The sequence below is a fragment of the Schizophyllum commune genome (assembly GCF_000143185.2).
Source record: "Schizophyllum commune H4-8 unplaced genomic scaffold SCHCOscaffold_17, whole genome shotgun sequence".
Taxonomy (NCBI): Eukaryota; Fungi; Basidiomycota; class Agaricomycetes; order Agaricales; family Schizophyllaceae; genus Schizophyllum; species Schizophyllum commune.
The window spans coordinates 296,916-314,371 of NW_026089554.1; the positions used below are offsets into that span (position 1 = coordinate 296,916).

Genomic DNA, 17,456 nt, shown 5'->3' on the forward strand with positions numbered 1-17,456 from the left:
CAGATTTTTTACCCTGGATTGGATAATACAAGGAGCTCTGGCTCAATATCCTGGAAACAAATGATATCTACATGAACAAAGATGGGGGCAAGGACGAGGGGAGTCGAACATGACTCACGTGCCATTCGGCATCTGCCGTCACTTCGGTCACTCGGTGACTTCCGGCGCCGAACCAACTTGTTCTCAACCATCACCTTGTTTTTCCTTGGTCCTTCTATACCCTAGCCATCCTAGTTGGCTGTCCGCTCTACGCGCTAGATATACTCTACTTATAATGTCGAACCTCCTCCGTCGCCTGGCCAGCAAGCGACTGCCAACCTCCGTTCGCTCCGCGCGGCTCTCTACGGCCACGCCCCCACCGGCCCCAGCGCGACGGGGCATATCGGTTTGGACCGCCTCTATAGCTGCTGCTACACTCGGTCTCGCAGGCTACGCCGCCGGTGCCGTCTTCCCACCGCAAGCCGCGACAATCCTCTTCCCTCGCGTCGCGCCGCCGCCGCTCCCGGAGGACTCGCCCGAGGGCCGCGCACACATGCAAGAACTGGAGGACCAGATGCAGAAGTTGCCCTTCTTGCAAGAACTGCGCGCGACGCAGGACCCCGAGGAGTGGTACGAGGCGCGGCCGTATCTGCTGTTCCCAGAGGAGCGGCGGGTGAACAACCTGACGGCGGGCGTGCTGAGGGGACCGGGGAAGCTGGCGGTGCACGCGCTGGTGAGAGCGAGGAAAGACGAGAAGGAAAGCTACGTGATTCTGCATGTGGGGCGTGCGCTGTGCGGGCATGACGGCATCGTGCATGGCGGCTTGCTGGCGACGCTGTTAGATGAATCATTAGCGAGGAATGTGAGTCCTTCTCCACCTTCAGAAACACAATGCACATATCTCCGTCTCGCTGTCATCCGATTTCTGTCTTATTCTACCGATACTGACCCGTCAATCTCGCCTCTAGGCAATTAACAACCTCCCCGAGCGCGTCGGCGTCACCGCGACCTTGACCATCAACTACAAGGCTCCAGTCCGCGCAGATCAGTTCATCGTCATAAAGACGCAGGTCGGCGACGTGAATGGGCGCAAGGCCTTGGTCTCCGGTATTGTGCAGGACTTGGAGGGCAAGGAGTTGGCGAACGCATCGTGAGTTACTTTCGATTTGAGCCTTTGACTCCGACGTCCCTCCTGCGGTGCAATTGGCGCCTTTCTTTACCGCACGCAAGTTATGACGTTGGCAACGCCGTGTAAACTTGTGGCTAGAAAATGTTGACGGTGCCACAAATGCACCCAGCTGAGGACCCAATAATACGTGAACTAACGACCTCCACAGTGCCCTTTTCATTCAGCCGCGCTACGCGAAGATGCTGGACCCGGACATGCTGCGCAAGCGGATGGGTGAGCCGTTGAAGAAGACGGGAGAGCCAGTGGTAATTGACTAGACGCTCGGAGGGTGGCCGATGACTAGAAGTGCGGGTCTATGGTATATTTCTAGAGATCGAGCGAGGCGCTACCCGTGCATGACGAGCGCGATTCGATAGTACATTTTCGTCGTATATGGCTCGCTAGTAGGGCACGTTATGCTACACTTGCGCACGGCTTGCATCCTTCTACCAACTTTTTTACTCCTCAACCAAGCAGACTCGTCAATGATATGACCCTCACGACATGCCGATGTTCGTTGGCGTCTGCCCATGGCAAGCCTGAGAGGCCTTACAGGCCATGGAGTTATCCGGTACTGCGTCAGCATAACGACATGCTCGCGGATTGCATGACTTGAGCAATTCGCTTGTTTGCTATCCGTGTTCTCAGCAAGGCGAGGCAGCAAAAGCAACTAGTACGCACGTTACTGAGTTCGGTTGACTGGCTCTTGCAAGGGTGCGTCAATCAGGCTCGCCACAGCGCCAGCAGCCCTGTGCGAGCGATCTAACTGCTCGTATAGCCGGTCAATGGATTCTTTCGTCATGGCCTCCAGCTGCGCCTCGGTAAATATTGTCGGAGGATCTGTAGATGCCCTGTTCACGACAGGCAATCCTCCAACGCCGGAATGTAGCAGCAGTCTGGCAAGGAACTCGAGTTGGCCCCTCAGCGCCTGAATGTAGGCTAGCCGATCGTCAGCTGGGTATACATATAGGAGCGGAAGCGTCTCGAACCGACCTGTGCTCTTCGATGGGCTATTTCCCTTGTGGTAAGCATTCTGCCTAGCCGCGATTCGACATTAGTGCAGGAACGAGACGCCCAGATGGCCGTGGCGCGTACATGCCATCCAGAACCATGCGCGACACCTGCAGCACCTCGCCAAGGAAGCTCGTCTGGATCGTCTCCAAATTCTCCATGAACATCTTCGGCGAGTTCGAGTCGCCCTGGACCTGCTGTCCCTGGTTCTGCGCGTCCTGCGGCTGCTGGTCTGGCAGTTTGCCGTCCGCGTAGGCGGGGAAGACGTTAGCTTGCATGGGAAAGCCGGGTGATTGTGCAAATCCAGGGCCAGAGGACATTCTGCTTCCGAGATGTAGCGAGATAGACTTCGGATGTCGACAAATGGCTGATGGCAGGGGGAGGAAGGAAACAAAGGGACGCCGCGGGGCAGCAGCGGCGTCACACGTGCCCTCCACGCCGAGTTCCCACGCCACCCTTCCTGCCTCCTACGCCCAAGTTCGACTTTCATGCCTTTGCTAAAGTCTTTTGCTGCACTTATGATCGCTCGAGGATGTCTTCTTAGCTAAAAAAAAATACGCGAAATAGCGAAATTTAGACGGCATAACCAGCAGAAGACTTGAGGCTTGGCCTTTCTGCAGCCTCATTTTTTGACGCGTCTTTTACTCCCGCTTCAACTTCAGGACTCTCTTCGCTCGATTTCGGGCCCTGCGCAGCGCCGAACCTGTCGACAACCGAGAATGATCTCTTCAAGACGTGCTCCTTCATTTGGCGCCCTTAGTGCGCTTCCGGCTTCTGAATGGCGTGCCCAAGTGACGCAAGCGCGCAACGTGATCGCGCAACAGCGGTCTCTCGCAGTCTTGTCCTCCCCAGCCCCCTCAACAATTCCGAATTACCTGGAGTATCATACACATAGCGCTTCTTTCAGCCCTGTCCTTTGTTCCAAGATGGGTCTGTGCTTCATATCCCCTCATACCCGGGCATGAAACCCATCCCTGAACCGCTACCGACCATTGTTCCCATTCTGGGACCTGATTTCATATGTTCCCCTATACCGGATGACCAGGTTCTCTGCTGGATGGCGAATGCGGAGCGCACCTGATAGCAAAATTTAGGGATTGGCTCCCGAGTGGACGTTGATGGGCCTTATATACAGCCCATGCCGTACTGGGCTATCACTCGTCCCCTTCCTACACCATCAACGAGCTTCGGGCAGCCGGACTCAAGTGGAAGCTGACAATCATCGAGTGACGGGCGCTTAACGACTCTCTTGACTTCGCCATGTCTTCTCTGGACGAAAAGGACAACTCCTCCGCCGTCGCGGCCTCTATCAACAACGTTGAGAGCCAGGGTGAGGTGCACAAGGTCATTTGGTACGTCTTATCGCCGCGAGACTCGTTTACATTCACTCATTCTATTGCAGGTACCGGTCGTCGTACTACAATGCAATTATCCTGGGACTTTGCAACTTCTGTGCGCCCGGTTTGTGGGGAGGTGCGTACCGTCCGTTACGTCCGTACTCCTCTCTCACGATGGCTTCAGCGATGAACAGCTTGGGCGCTGGTGGCGCGCAGAGCCCGTACCTCGTCAAGTACGTCCCAAAGTCCTTCATCTGTCTCTATCGCTGACCTCTCACCTTACAGCACCGCCAACGCTCTCATCTTCTGTCTCATGGTCCTGAGTGCATCGTTGTCGTCATCCCTCGTCAACCTCGTCGGGATCAAGATCACTTTGATCCTCGGGGTAAGTACATTCAATCCCCTTCTCTCCGCTACCTCTGAACAATCACCAGACTCTCGGGTACGCTCCCTACGCTGCCGGCCTATATGTCAAGTGAGTTCTTCTCCGTGTGCGCCTGTGCTCGGTGTAGCTGACTATCTCGCAGCAACCGCTTTGGCACCGAGTGGTTCGTCCTCTTCGGCGCCGCCCTTTGCGGTCTGGCGGCTGGGACATTTTGGATGGCCGAAGCCGCCGTCGCGCTGTCGTACCCTGAGCCCGAGCGTCAGGGCAAGTTCCTCGGTCTTTGGCTTGTATGTCCCCTTCTCTGCACTCGCCTCCTTCCTATCATTCTGACCCTCTCGCAGTCCTTCAGGATCGGTGGCCAAGTCGTCGGTGGTGCGATCAACCTCGGCATCAACGCGAAGAGGAACGAGGCTGGCTCGGTGTCGTACACCGTCTACCTCATCTTCATCGCTCTGCGTACGTCCGATTTCCCTTCACTTCTCAACTTTCATCCTGACGATAAACGCAGAATGCCTCGCCCCGGTCGCCGGCTTCTTCCTCACGAAGCCGGAGAACGTGCAACGCACGGACGGCGCGATCGTGAACCTGCAGTCGAAGCACTCGGCCTGGACGGAGTTCAAGCTCGTGTACAAGCTGTTCACGCGCCCGAAGGTGCGTAGCTTGACTTGACATTCGCGTATTCGCCTCTGACCCTCCCCGCAGTTCCTGCTCATCATCCCGCTCATTGCGAACTACGTGTACTCCGAGAGCGTGTTCTTCACGTACATCAGCTGTGCGTTCGTCTCGCTGCCGTCGTGCAGAACTCCACTGACGCCCACATAGTATGGTTCACTGTCCGCTCGCGTGCCCTCGGGTCGTTCGTGTCCGGTCTGGCTGCCGCCCTCTCGGGTAACCTCATGGGCCGCCTCCTCGACAACGAGAAGTGGTCCCTCCGCTTCCGCGCTCGCGCGGGCTTCTTCATCACGGCTACGCTTCAGGGCGCCCTCCTCGCCTGGAACGTCGGCAATTCGTACCACTATATCCGCACCAAGCCCACATACGACTGGGTCGACGCCGGCTTCGGCAACGGCTTCGCCGTCTTCGTCCTCCAAGTCGCGTATGTATTCCCTCCTTCCCTCCTCGTTTTCTCTTACTGACGCCCCACCCCGATAGCAACTTCCAACTCTGCTACATGACCCTCTTCTGGATCTGCGGCGAGATCGCCGAGACGCCCGAGGAGGTCGTGCGCATTGCGGGCCTGCTCCGCGCTACCGAGTCCGCCTCGCAGGCCGTGTCGTACGGCCTCTCGAGTATTCCGTCCTTCGCCAACATCGGTGGCGCGGCGCTCAACTTGGGCATGTGGGGCGTCGCGGTCGTCCCCGGGTGGCTCATCATCCGCCAGATTGGGACGAAGTATGGGAAGCAGTGAGTGTCTGGTTGCTCTTGAGTTGCGGATGCGCTTGCTAATGATGCGTTCCTCAGCCTTCGCGAGCGCCACGAAGACCGTATCGACCAAAAGCTCACCGAGCCGCAGCTGCTCAACGGAAGCGCGTCGAGATAGTTGAAAGGGACGACGTCATTTAATTGTTCGCTTTCTCTGTCAATATTGTGTATCACTAGTTAGAACCTACAGTTGTAGACTCTAGAGCTTGCTGGAGGGAGATACTTGGGAGTGTTTTGGATTACTCGCGGCTATTTCGAATATATGACTACGTCTCCAAAGACTTGACTATCTTCTGAAGCCTCTGAAACCAATCGCTCGGGAAGAGGACGTTCACAGAGGATATCAAAGGTCAAGGCCTTTGCAAGCTTATTGCAAGCGGCGCCCAAAATCGTGGGAATGGACTCGGCAGTTTCCGACACTCACCCAAAAAGGAAGGTCTTGAGTTCAACTTCCAACTTTCGCATCTCTTCACCGTTTGACTTCGTTCTTTCGCTGTCGTCCTCCTGGAAAACCACCCGAGTTGATAGGTACAAAAAGGTTTGACGAGAGTGGGATTCGAACCCACGCCCCGAAAGACCAGATACGAGTTCGAATCTCGCAGATGTGCCAGCTTGCGCTAGCTGATCCTTAGTCTGGCGCCTTAGACCGCTCGGCCATCTCGCCTTGCAACGAGGTATGAGTAGAGTAGACTCAGAGATGACTATGCGCTTGCCTCACCGTAGATGCTATAGTCACTGAAGTAGGGAAACATGGGGACGGCGGTAGCTGTCACTCATAGAACGACTCTCAGATCCACTGACCTGACTTGTGGAAACAATGGTCTCATGAGCCTCTGCATCAGGCCGATAGGAAAACCTCTCTACTGCAAATTCTTGCAAGTACGCTAAAGAGGCGGTCGATTTGCTGAGAGAGTTGCAACAGGAATTCCAAGTTTCGACAGCAATGTGCCCTCGTTCGTACATATTACGTCTGCCTTGTCGGGGAAGTGCTGATGCGCCGCCGGTCCCGACGCTCAGAAGGATCCGCGTTGTGACCATGGCGCGTAAACAAGGGATTTCCCATCGTTCTCGATGTAGCCCTCGAGTTGTCGAAGGTGTCCGGCGGCGCGCCTGGCGTTCTGTGATGCTTCATTCGAGTCCGGAGGGGATGACGCACTCTCAACAGAAGATGATGATGACGCACAATTCTAGAGCTTCACATTCAATAACAGTCAAGCCAAAAGGAGCATAAGAGACAGCAAACACGGTCGGTACATTCCCATCGTACCCGTCTTTATAGCGGGAGATATCCGGACGCCGCCCGGCGCTTCGAAGGAAAAGGACCACAAGCGAAGCTCAGGCAGAGAGCAAGCGTTGAGGTGGAGCCATAAGACCCTCGGAAACGCTGAACGAAGTTGAAAGCTGACAGTGTCTGCCTGCACGTCGGTCCGAGATGCAGCGTGATTCCGTGACGGATGAAGGAGGTTGATTCCGGGGTGTTCTTGCAGGCTTCTGAGCGTGCTCTCGCAGATCTGCTGCCGCATCGCGCATCAACGCAAATCCCCACCGGCACCGGAGACGACGAGGGTGCTGGACGACGGCGGGCGTCTTACTATATGGCAATGTTGTTCTAGCAGCTCAAATTTGATCTTTCCGCAGCTCAAGAGTGTTGCATTGCTCTTGGCCGCTCGAGACCGGTGAAGTCCAAAACTTGATAGACGTCCGTGAGGTCCGAGTGGCGCAAGTGATTGACCCGCGATGTCCGACCTTGTCCTGCACAAAAGCGCAGATATTCCGTGTGGAGCTGCCGTACTCCGTATCGAGCGGACTACTTCGATGAAGGCACAGGCCAATTATTGATCACAATGAACATCGCTGAGTCCGCGCCCGGTGGAGTCTGTCCTCTCGGGAAGTCGTCGTTGCTTCTGTAGTGATAACGGAGGTGGGAGACAGATGTCTTCCGGAGAGAGATCAAGCTCTTGATGTCGACGTCGCGGGAGCCCCGGCCCTCCTTTCCGTAGATATCGCCACAAAGTCGTCCCTACCTTTCGGAGGGCGAACGAGCGGCCCCTGTGGCGCGCAGAAGTGCTCTCGCGGCGGTTGCTACATGCGGCGAGAATGGTGTGCTCGAACTGAGAAGGCGTCCCCAGGTAACGCTTTGGGGGTACGGCTCATAGTCGTCGTGGCAAGGGAACGAAGGATAAAACGATAGAACGGTTAAGACAAGCGTCCTGGAGTCCATTCTGTTGTCTGGAACGATGTGAGAGGCGCTCGCTACCCCCGAACATGCAACGAAGCCCGCCACTGCGGTTGAAGATCGGATTGTGCCACTGCCTCAGAGCTTAGGGAGGGGTTCGGGAGGGCACAAGAAGCCGCTTTGTCGGGAGGGCGGGGGCGCCGCCAGACCTCGCGCCGGGGGTGACGCATGAGACGTTGTACTTTGAGCGCCGTCGGCTGCCAGAGCATAGCTGATTGATGGGCGGTTATGCGCGCACGACGAGCGATGACCGCATGACAGAAATGCCCTTCGAGTTGAGCGCCCTCGTGAAAATCCTCGTGGACGTGCAGCAAAGCAGAGTTCAGGACCGCATGCCCGGCGGGAGGCTGGCGTCGCGCAACGAAGTTCCGCAAGAGGTCTTGGACGGTGGCGCTTTCTCTTCATCCTTCTTCAGTCTTTGTGGGCTCTTGTTTGTCGTGTACTTCTCGGGCCCGGCTTAGCAGGATGTGTTCTTCAATGAATAGAAGATCTGCAGGATGAACTCGGCACATATGAAACGCCCGGCGGGCTGTCTGCGGTCGGAAGCGAGCGCGGAGTTGGGCTAGCCGGAGGAAGAAGATCGTCTCAAACGCTGCCTTTTCGAGTGCTTCTTCTTCGCGAGGGCGCTCATCAGGTGATGCGCGCCGTTGAAGGACGACGGTAGACCGGAGAAGATCTGTCATTCGTGGACGACAATGGCGCTGAAAAGATATTCCGGGGAAAGTGGAGAGAACTGGCCATTGTGATTTTCGCTGCATGATAGGGAAAGTTCTCAGTGAGGCTGATTGAAGCTGCGGGCGAGGCATGGTCGAAGAAACGTGCAACATCCGCCGCCAGAGCGGGAAGAAGGTCGACGTGCAGCGCGTCGGAGCGATAAGAGTTGGGCTGTAGTTGGGCTTTAGGGTGGCAGGAGCGGTCCGGATCTGGCCTAGGTTCAATTTAGCATTTGGCTTCGGCCCCGGCAACTGCCAGACGCGCCACTGTCTTCGCGTCTCTTCGCGTCGCCATTATAAATGCGTTTGAGGCGACGGAAAAACGAAGCACGCACCCCCACGATGGACAGCCCCCCGCGCCGCGCGCCCGCATTCTCCATCGACGAGTTCGGCCAGCTTGTCTCGTCCGCACTGGAATCCCAGGAGCACTTCAAGCCCACGCTCGACTTCGCGTTCATGGAGCCTCGGTATTCGGAGTCGCGCTTCTCGCTCGATACCCTCGACTCGGATCCGACGGACGTGTTTGCGAGCTCCAACACGCGTCCGGAGGCCCCCCGAAAGCTCTTTCGCTCCCTGCGCGCGTTGGTGACCGGCAAGCGCGCCACTGAGCCACCATATCGATCTCCTGTCGTCGTGTCGAGGGACGTCGACCCCTTCACGCAGTCGACACACTCGAGCGCGTTCGTCCCATATGGCGTGCCGTATCACGACGGTCTCGAGGACTATCCGCCGCCGTCCCCGACCCTCTTCGCCCGCAGCTGCGCGTCGCCCGACAGTTTTGAGGAGCTCGACCGCCGCGCGAGCGTCCACAGCGATTCTTCGGCTTGCGCCACGAGCTCGCTTTCCACCGCCGGCAGCTCGTCCGCGTGCACCGACAGGTCCGCGCCACCTCTGTCGCCGTTGTTCTTCGCGCCGTCCGATCCGGACGCGACGCGTCGCGCGTACAGTGATCTCGGGCATGGCACCGAGGAGCGTGCAGCGGAGTTCGACGCGGACCCTTTCGCGAAGGACACCGTGCAGATCATGCCACGCACCCCGCCGCGCCGGGTCGCTCGCCATCCGCGTAGTGAGCCGCCTCCACGCTTACTTCCCAAAAGGACGCCCCCGCCGATGTCGTCCCCGCCTGCATGCCCGCTCCCTGGTATGCCGCATGGTGGATGTGGCGACTGGACTTTAAGCCTGCCGCTGCCGGCGCCTGCTCCTCTAGAGGAGGTGCACGCGCGCGCAGACGTCAACGCGGCACTGAACAGGGACTTGACGTGCTCGCGCTGGTTCCCCTCGCCGCCGCCGAGCCCGTCGCCTCCTGCTCGTCGTCGCGGTGCGCTGCGCCCGTCAACGTCGTCTGGCGCGCTCGAGACTTCGACGCCATCGAGGCTACGCGGGTCCAGCTCGGCGTTGTCGTTGCCGCCGCCCATCATGCGCCGCCCAAGCCGCGCGTCGTCGACCACGTCGTCGAAGAAGCGCGTTGCTTTCGCCGTCGAGGTCATCACTCCAGTGCAGGAGTTGAAGGCGCCCACATGGGAGCCGAGTTCGCCGCCGGAGTCCATCCGGACGGACCCGGTCGTCGACGACGACGACGACGACGTGCCTTTGCAGCAGCTGGTGCAAGCGTTGGAAGGTGTCGCGGTCCGACGGTCTGCAGAGATCGCGTCGATGCTCGACAGTGCGCAGATGACGGCTGTGAAGGCTCCCTCGGTGACGCGCTTGACCGACGAGGACTCGGCGCGTCGTCCGGACTCGCCCTTCCCGTTGCTTCAGCCGAAACGGTCTAAGCCTGAGGGTGAGCTCGTCGTATGCCGGGTCCGACTTGTCTTCTGACCGATCTCCCAGTGTCTTCGCCCTCGTCCAGCACGCCGACCCCTCCGAGCTCTGGGTCCAAGTTGACACGGTCGAAGCCTGTCTCTCCGCGTCAGCCCATGTCCTCTCGCATCCCAGGCTCGCCCTCCCGGACACCTACATCACCCCATAGTCGCACGCCCACGTCACCTCGTAGCCGCACACCCATCGCTCCCCGAACGCCAAAGTCGCCTCGTACCCCCACCTCGCCGCGAAGTGTCGCATTCCCAGCGCGCTCCATCTCGCCACCGTCACCTCGATCAGGACGCTCCCCATATGGCCGACCCTCATCCCGCATCGCCATCCGCTCACCAGCCCCGCGACGCTCGAGTCCCGCACCTCCCATGCCCAAGGTCGTCGTCCCGCCTATGCCGCCCATGCCTCGGACACCGCCCCGGACAAGGCTCGCAGGGAGGAGACCGACAACACCGGGATCGCCGTCGACGGGTCCGAGTACGCCTGCGTCGATGAGCTCGGCGTCGTTCCATACGGCGCGGTCCAGCTTTGAGACAGAGGCACTCTGAGGCCCTAGGCCTAGTATACCCTTGTCGTTGACGAAGGAGGTGCATATATGCGCGAAGGCTGGTATATGCGCCTGGGTTCTCGTATGCCTTGTTCATGCTCCCTTTGCTTTAAATGGACCATTCCGCCTACGCTCCTTGTTGTTATCGATGCCTGCTTAATTGTTCATTGCCCTATCTTTATTGCTGTCGTGTGTGTTATACTGACCTCTCGTTCGCTGTACTCGCTCTTCATCGTGCCCTTGCTTTGTTGTTGTAATTTGCCGTCTTTTATATACCGTCGATTCGTTATTGTTGCAATGTTCTTAGTCAAGGAGTATAGAGATCCATCGTCGTTGCTTGCCTTTCTGACATGACGGTTCTGAGAAAGTGTGGTCGGCAATTGCCGACGACATGGAAATCAACGTAACCCGGCACTTACCGATGTCCTCCAAACACCACCATGTCTGCGGCTTGTGCGCTCGCTCTTGGATCGAAGGCAGTCTGCTACTTACACCTGACGCCGGCCATTTACTCTCCGGTAATTACTGGCAGCATACTTGACAATAGTAGACAGGGGCGCCCTGTACGCGGCGATTGAGCTGTTCAGCGTGCCGTAAGTTCCAAAAGGCGTGTATCTGATACTCGCCAGATGCAGATCCCCCTTGGGATCTTCAGTCGAGGAGTCTGACGCTGATTGAGCTAGATGCGTTCAGTGCAGAGGACAATCAGCCTGGCCCGCCGCAGCATTCTGACGAAGTTAACATGTACTTAACATAGGACGATTGTTATGTATGCCTGCTCGACAAGCTCTTCGACACTCAAACCACCCATGGACAATGCGCCCGTACGGCATCGCTGCAGGACCCACTCGCTTCTGACACTGCGCTCGGGAGAGATCTTTGGGCTTGGCGCGAGGAGCAGCTGGTGAAGGTTTTTGGGGGGACACCAGAGGCGAAGGCGACTAGATAGAAGTCACTGATCCGGATACTTACACTCTGTGAAGACAGGCTAACTTGACATACTCTGCACATACATAATTGAGTTGCAAGTAGAGCAATTGGTTGTGCGCCAGGATCGAACTTGCGTACATCCGGCGACAAAGATTAGATAATGTTATCTCCACCGGGTCTCCCGCACGCCGTCATCGACCTGAAGCATCCATGCATCCTTTCCTCCGACTCCCACCCTCCTTAGTTGAATGCGCGCTCAGAGAGGGGGTGCACTGTAGCCCCTCGACTAGAGTACCAAGAGCGTCCCCAAGACCTTCATGGAGCAGCAATTCAGCAGGACCGGCGACCCGGAAGGACTCATCGCTTGCCTCGACGAGTTCTTCACCCTGGAATACACCCTTAAGCGTTGGTCGGCATGGTCAGACACCATGGCGGGGACAGCTATACAGACCTACAGATGGACGGGCCCTCCATACGTCTGCTTGTCGGGCCGATCACTATAGCACGCTGGGTATACCCCGCACTGCAACGAAGGCGCAGATCAAGGTGCGCTTGCTTTCCCTTTAAATGCAGGCTGGTAGACTGACTGTATCTCGCAGAGTCATTTCTACAAGGTGAGCTTAATATGCCTGTCTTGCTGAGCCCGACGCGGTTGGCTTGCCACCTCCTCTCAATCTTCATGACGCGCCGGACATCAGTTGACGCGTACATTCGTTCGGCGGATATCGTGCTGACGGTCCTCCCAGCTCAGCAAGCAGCACCACCCCGATGTGAGCAAGGATCCGAATTCGAAGCAGGCTTTTGCGCGTGTGAGCGAGGCCTACTCGGTGCTGGGCGATGACAGGCAGAGGTACGCCGCAATGCTTTCCGCAGGACGTATGTCTTCTGACCCCTCTTTGCTCCCCTCTTCTCCCTCCGCACCGCCTACCTGTACCGCTCTCAATAGGCGCCTATACGACCGCACTCTCGGCCATCGACACGCTACCGCCTCCCATCACCCCTCCCGCGATCGCCGACCTCCTGCATCGCAGTCTTACAACGCCGAATGGTCCTTCGATCCGCACCGCCGCGCGCCCGGGGCTACGCACGCCTGGGAGCGGCGTAGACCACGACCCGACTATACCCAGCAACAGCAGCACGAGCCGCAGCGCCCGAACATGGGGTCACAGAGGCCACCGCCTGGGCACTATCAGCCGACAGGCTTCTACCAGCCTAATAACCATCAGCCGTTCGGCGGGTCAACTGCGCGGCAGGCGGCGTACTCGGCGCGAATGGAGAGTGTGGAGCGCGAGCTTAATCGCGTGCAGAGGGTGTCGTCGGTGGGGAGGGCGGCGACGGTGACGTCTGTGGTGTTCATCGCGCTATATCTGCTGTCGTTTACTAGGGTGTAAGTGCCTTTGTGCTCAATAATGGCGGGAGTATACTGATGGTCTACGGATGCAGCTCTAACGATTCTGAGGGTGACTTCTATGCGCCTTCGACAGTCTCAGAGGAGCAGGACTCAGGCCGGGCGAAGCGAGGGAGCTCTGACGCTCAGAGCATCAGTGGACACCCGACTTAAGCTCAGCATTGCTATGTATTGTAATGTAGCGATGCTGTGCACACCCTTCGAGAAGTATTACAGCAGCAGTATGGACAATTACCTTGCAATCAGAGGCCACGAAAGGCTTTGCGATCTAATGCAAGCGCTGGCCACACTCCCTGCAGTACCATTTGCTCGTCGCAGACCAGCAAGAGCTCTGCGTCTGAAGCTGGAATATTCTGCAGGGGGTGCCACAAGTTCAACATGCATGTCTTGTGACTGTGAGAAGTGCCTGACTAAGCGAAGTTGAAATGTTGGCGTTGACCCGGTATCCACAACTCGTAGCGAACGTCATTCTTCCCGCAAACCAACACAGCAAAGGACCCTCTCCTCCTTGTCCTTCTACTTCCACATCCCCGCCTTGCCACCAGATAACTGGTATAGACCCGTAGCAATCGCCGATAACCAGTTTCATCCGATTCCGAGAACCCCCCGACCACCCGAATACCGCAGCAATGACTTCCACCGAACAAACGATAGCGCAGGCGTCGACATCGATGGCGACGGCAGCAGCTCACAAGACATCACCTCCTGGCACGACGCCCAGTTCTCCGCAACCACCACATTCCTCGGGCCCATCGCCGCACCACGATCTCCGCCATGTTACCTCCATCCCTTCCATGCCCACGGGCGCTGGTAGTAGGAGAACGAGCAGGCTGGTCAGCAGCGGCAGCATTCCGAGCTCTCCTACGAGCATGTACGTGCCACGTCGAGTTTCTGGAAGTAAAGCCACTGATATGCGATTTCCCGACAGACATTCCGCCGAGTCCAACATCTTCGAGCGCGATATAGAGGCCCCCGTCACCCTTCACCCGCCCGCGCACCACCACCAATCCTCGCACTCGTCGCCTGCCTCCTCTCCTCCCGGCATAGCGTCCCCGAGCTGCCCGCAGCATAACCCGCATCTGATACCCCGCGCGCATAACACCCTCGAGCACTCTGTCCCGTCTGTTCTCGACAGCGCTGCGACCGTCTTGACTGAGCTCTCGCCGCGCGAGGTCGAAGAGTGAGTCTCCGTTCTTCCGCCGCGCCACCACCAATCGTGCTCTGACACTGCTTTGCTCTGCAGGATCAGCGTCGTGACGCCCTCTGTTCATGCGCCGAGCCCCCAGTCGCGGGGCGCGTCGCCGCGCATGTCGATGCTCGGCATTGGCTCGCCCCCGGGCACCGTTCGCAGTGGTTACACGTCGCCCGCGGCCGCAACTAGCCGCAGCCCTAGTCCGGCGCTTGGTCGCGAAGGGCTCATGCTGAATATCCCCCAGGTAGGCTTTCTATCATTGCATCTTGTTACCTTACTGATGCAGGGTTTCAGCAACCCCCGCTCATACGCGAGGACAGCGGGATCACTCGCAGCTCGCCGACCACCTCTGCATACTTCAGCACTGCAAGCTCTCCATCTGTCTCGCCCCGCTCTACGCACGCGGATCTCGAAGGGGATGCGGCGCACCAGGGGCACATACGCGAGGAGACGGTGACGACTCGTGACCGCGGCGCGACCATCCGCGGCGGCGAGAAGCCCCGCCAGGCGTCGACCTCGACCACCGCGTCCGCCGCCTCGATCGCCTCGCACACCATCAACAAGCGCCTGTCGTTCATCTCGTACAGCGATCTCCTCGCGAGCACGCCCGCGTCTACCCTGCCTCTCTCCGCCCTGACGTCCAACCTGACCAGCGCGGATGTGGAAGGCCTGGAGGCCCAGGGTGCGAGCCCAGGCGGCAGCCCTCTCCTGGGCGGCTCTGCGTCATGGGGCGCCGGGTCCACGTCCGGCTCGCTCGGCGCGGGCTCCGCTGCTGGGTCACGTGCGGCGTCCCTCCGCGGCAACCGCGACTCGACCTACCTGCCGTCGCTCGAGCTCTCCCTCAACGGGATCGCTGCAGCCGCCGCTGCTTCTCCCAGCCCCGAGTGGGAGCGCGAGGGCCTTGGCCGCGGTCTTGAGGAGCGCCTCCTCGCTTGAACGGTCGCAGGAGGTTCACCCTGTATGTGTGATATAGTGCGTCGCTAAAAGGAATTTTGTTCGTCTCTCGCTTCATCCCCCTATGTATTCTCCGTCCGACACTCGATCCATCTATGTGTACAACATATAAATCCCCCACACAAATCCCGCTGTTTATGATGCTCTTTATGACTGATCCCTCCTCACCCTCCTCCCTCTTCTCGCATATCCTCTCCCCAACCTATACTCCATACTTACCGTATCCCTCCGTCTAATCTTCATACCTCCCCCCTATGCTTATCCTATCATGTTACTTTTCTGGAAGGCCTCGCTATACTACCTTCCTCTCACGTAAATGTCTCTCCTCAGCGCCGCCTTACTGGGGGGCATTCCAGAAATCATCTGTCTCTAGGGTCTCGAGAAATACTCATGCACGTACGACGTAGGCATAGTTATAATGCATCTTGCAGAAGTGAATCCTTGGACAGGCGATGCGGGTGACCTTCGATTGTTGCACCACATGGAAACTGTGCGCACAAGCTCGTGTCCGACTTCCCTTCAATGCTTACAGTGCAGCTTCTAGGTGCGAGTTCCGACCTCTCGAACTGTATAGATTTAAGAGGACCTTGTTCTCTGCGGGATGCCGATCGCTGCTTGTGCGGCGGATTCTGCGAGATAATCGCAGAATTACAACGAGAGTAAGTGCGTTCGTGAGGTAGGTAGCATTAGTCGTACCGAGGCCTTGCACGAGGATATGCCAAGAAGTACGACTACCGCTTGTCTCAAGACTGGCGACTGATATCGCACTGGAAAACTGACCCGGGACATGAGGGTCTCGTCCGACGAGCTATAGCAGCACAGGAAAGAGTACAGTGACATTTTGCACAATTGACCGCGCCAGCTGAGGAAGGGACGTATGAGTAACAATATGGGTACGTGCTTACAATAATCAAGACAAAGTTCGCGCGCAGATAGCCTTCAGTAATTTTCGAGCCAGTCGAGCTCTGTGTCCGTGTGATGTATGCATGCCCTGGGTTCCTTCACCACCAGTCTGGGGTCCTCCTCCGACAGCTGCTGCACCGCCTGCAGTACATGCATGTGGCAAAGCGCAAGGTCAGCCTGCGGGGGCCTGTCTCCGACTTGGATCGACACGACCCGGACGCTGGGTCCCATGGCGCGCAGCGTGTCATCATCCATAAGCATTCGCCGCCGTCTCGAGCTCTTCACATCGCAGGAGCGGCGGCGCACGATTGCGCGCAGATCCGTCACCAGGTGCCGCGAGGGATACTTGATCTCGAGGTCGATGTGCTCGAGATTGGGCGCGATATTCCACAGATCGTCGATGCTCTCCGGCCTGTAGTCCGAGAAGCCCGCGAAGCCTAGGTAGCGCAGGGAGGGGAAGCGCTCCGCCGTGGGCGCGTACCACGTCGGCTGCGGCCCGTTCATGACGAGCGACGTGAGGTGCGGCATGGAGCAGGGGAGCATGTACGAGTAGCGCGATATGCAGTGCGAGACGTAGCACGTGCGCAGGGTGGGCGCGACGAGCGCGAATATGCGGCGATACGCCGCGAGCGTGGCGGCCTGTCAGGGGGTGGTGGGTCAGATGGGCGCCCGCGCAGGAGTGGAGGATAGCGACCACGCACGTATCCTTCGCTGCCGGGCATGCGGCAGACGTGCGCGTGGGCGATGGGCGCGTCGCGCGACTTGGCCTGGGGGCAGGAGGAGACGAAGATGTGGCGGACTTGGCGCTCGTCGGGTGGGAGGGATTGGAGGTGCGCCTCGAATGCGCGTATCTGGTAGGCGCCGGTCACGGAGACGCAGCGCAGGCGGACGCGTCGCGCGATGTCATGAAAATGCATGCAGGTCTGCGAGATCGAGCGTCCGGTTGCGCCGGTGTCGTTACACGCGTACTCGAAGATGATCGTCCATAACTCCGGGGGCAGTCGGTAGGCAGACATGGTGGGGGATAAGGACAGAGGGTGGTTGTAGACACTCGGAGGAGGGGAGAGGATGGGCTCAGCAGGTTCCAAGGCAGTTGCTATAAATTGAATGAGCGCCTCAATCTTGCTTGAATGTCTAATCAGCAGCAGGGGAACTCGTACTTGATGCCGGACGCTTTCGTGACTTGTCCTTGCGTAAAATCCCTCCCAACCTCGTCGCCCAGCTTCCAAGGGTAGAAGGCAGCTTGAAAAGACAAACAACGAGATGAGGGGAAGAGCAGGAACGAAAACTCAGGACCCTGTCCTCGGCAAATCTGACCTTAAAGGTTCCGTGTGCTTTCCCCACATGTGGCTGTGCTGCTTCACGGCATCGGCCGTGTTGAGTTGATCTGCCGCTGGGTGGCAAGTTCGAACTTTGTCTCTTGCGCTCCTCGTCCTGCTCTTTACCCCCTCGTCTTCTA

At 58.2% G+C, this 17,456-nt stretch overlaps 8 protein-coding genes and 1 non-coding gene across 9 annotated transcripts; 6 read left to right on the plus strand and 3 right to left on the minus strand.

Annotated features, from left to right (window-relative positions):
* Positions 1–194: 194 nt before the first annotated feature.
* SCHCODRAFT_02645121 (Thioesterase/thiol ester dehydrase-isomerase) lies at positions 195–1,643 on the plus strand. Its single transcript, XM_003026455.2, has 3 exons — positions 195–841; positions 948–1,129; positions 1,317–1,643. The coding sequence occupies exons 1-3, from the start codon at positions 275–277 to the stop codon at positions 1,423–1,425; spliced, it is 858 nt and encodes a 285-aa protein (XP_003026501.1). The 5' UTR covers positions 195–274; the 3' UTR covers positions 1,426–1,643.
* On the minus strand, positions 1,555–2,546 carry SCHCODRAFT_02131424 (uncharacterized protein). Its single transcript, XM_003026575.2, has 4 exons — positions 2,243–2,546; positions 2,141–2,184; positions 1,829–2,086; positions 1,555–1,779 (listed from the first exon to the last, which is right to left on the minus strand). The coding sequence occupies exons 1-3, from the start codon at positions 2,476–2,478 to the stop codon at positions 1,830–1,832; spliced, it is 537 nt and encodes a 178-aa protein (XP_003026621.1). The 5' UTR covers positions 2,479–2,546; the 3' UTR covers positions 1,555–1,779; position 1,829.
* A 458-nt stretch (positions 2,547–3,004) lies between these two features.
* SCHCODRAFT_02558183 (MFS general substrate transporter) lies at positions 3,005–5,593 on the plus strand. Its single transcript, XM_003026456.2, has 12 exons — positions 3,005–3,510; positions 3,561–3,631; positions 3,680–3,728; positions 3,781–3,880; positions 3,930–3,970; positions 4,023–4,167; positions 4,222–4,336; positions 4,389–4,531; positions 4,583–4,652; positions 4,703–4,976; positions 5,033–5,284; positions 5,342–5,593. Exons 1-12 carry the CDS (start codon positions 3,419–3,421, stop codon positions 5,418–5,420), a joined length of 1,431 nt encoding a protein of 476 aa, XP_003026502.1. The 5' UTR covers positions 3,005–3,418; the 3' UTR covers positions 5,421–5,593.
* Positions 5,594–5,843: 250 nt separating this feature from the next.
* Positions 5,844–5,966, minus strand: SCHCODRAFT_t276. Its single transcript has one exon. It is a non-coding gene; the product is annotated as a tRNA-Leu (tRNA).
* A 1,826-nt stretch (positions 5,967–7,792) lies between these two features.
* Positions 7,793–8,046, plus strand: SCHCODRAFT_02645132 (uncharacterized protein). The gene has a single exon (XM_050346421.1). The coding sequence runs from the start codon at positions 7,802–7,804 to the stop codon at positions 7,997–7,999; it is 198 nt and encodes a 65-aa protein (XP_050197027.1). The 5' UTR covers positions 7,793–7,801; the 3' UTR covers positions 8,000–8,046.
* Positions 8,047–8,586: 540 nt separating this feature from the next.
* On the plus strand, positions 8,587–10,595 carry SCHCODRAFT_02753796 (uncharacterized protein; the record flags this gene model as incomplete). Its single annotated transcript, XM_003026457.2, has 3 exons — positions 8,587–10,031; positions 10,082–10,149; positions 10,245–10,595. The coding sequence occupies exons 1-3, from the start codon at positions 8,594–8,596 to the stop codon at positions 10,593–10,595; spliced, it is 1,857 nt and encodes a 618-aa protein (XP_003026503.1). The 5' UTR covers positions 8,587–8,593.
* Positions 10,596–11,857: 1,262 nt separating this feature from the next.
* On the plus strand, positions 11,858–13,218 carry SCHCODRAFT_02558189 (DnaJ-domain-containing protein; the record flags this gene model as incomplete). The annotated part of the gene is made up of 5 exons (XM_003026458.3): positions 11,858–11,945; positions 11,998–12,086; positions 12,140–12,154; positions 12,287–12,927; positions 12,984–13,218. The coding sequence occupies 5 exons, from the start codon at positions 11,858–11,860 to the stop codon at positions 13,099–13,101; spliced, it is 951 nt and encodes a 316-aa protein (XP_003026504.1). The 3' UTR covers positions 13,102–13,218.
* A 401-nt stretch (positions 13,219–13,619) lies between these two features.
* Positions 13,620–15,076, plus strand: SCHCODRAFT_02521156 (uncharacterized protein; the record flags this gene model as incomplete). The annotated part of the gene is made up of 4 exons (XM_003026459.3): positions 13,620–13,819; positions 13,877–14,128; positions 14,192–14,384; positions 14,435–15,076. The coding sequence occupies 4 exons, from the start codon at positions 13,620–13,622 to the stop codon at positions 15,074–15,076; spliced, it is 1,287 nt and encodes a 428-aa protein (XP_003026505.2).
* Positions 15,077–15,745: 669 nt separating this feature from the next.
* Positions 15,746–17,303, minus strand: SCHCODRAFT_02645139 (uncharacterized protein). Its single transcript, XM_003026576.2, has 3 exons — positions 17,158–17,303; positions 16,699–17,093; positions 15,746–16,636 (listed from the first exon to the last, which is right to left on the minus strand). The coding sequence occupies exons 2-3, from the start codon at positions 17,011–17,013 to the stop codon at positions 16,034–16,036; spliced, it is 918 nt and encodes a 305-aa protein (XP_003026622.1). The 5' UTR covers positions 17,014–17,093; positions 17,158–17,303; the 3' UTR covers positions 15,746–16,033.
* Between the last annotated feature and the right edge of the window lie 153 nt (positions 17,304–17,456).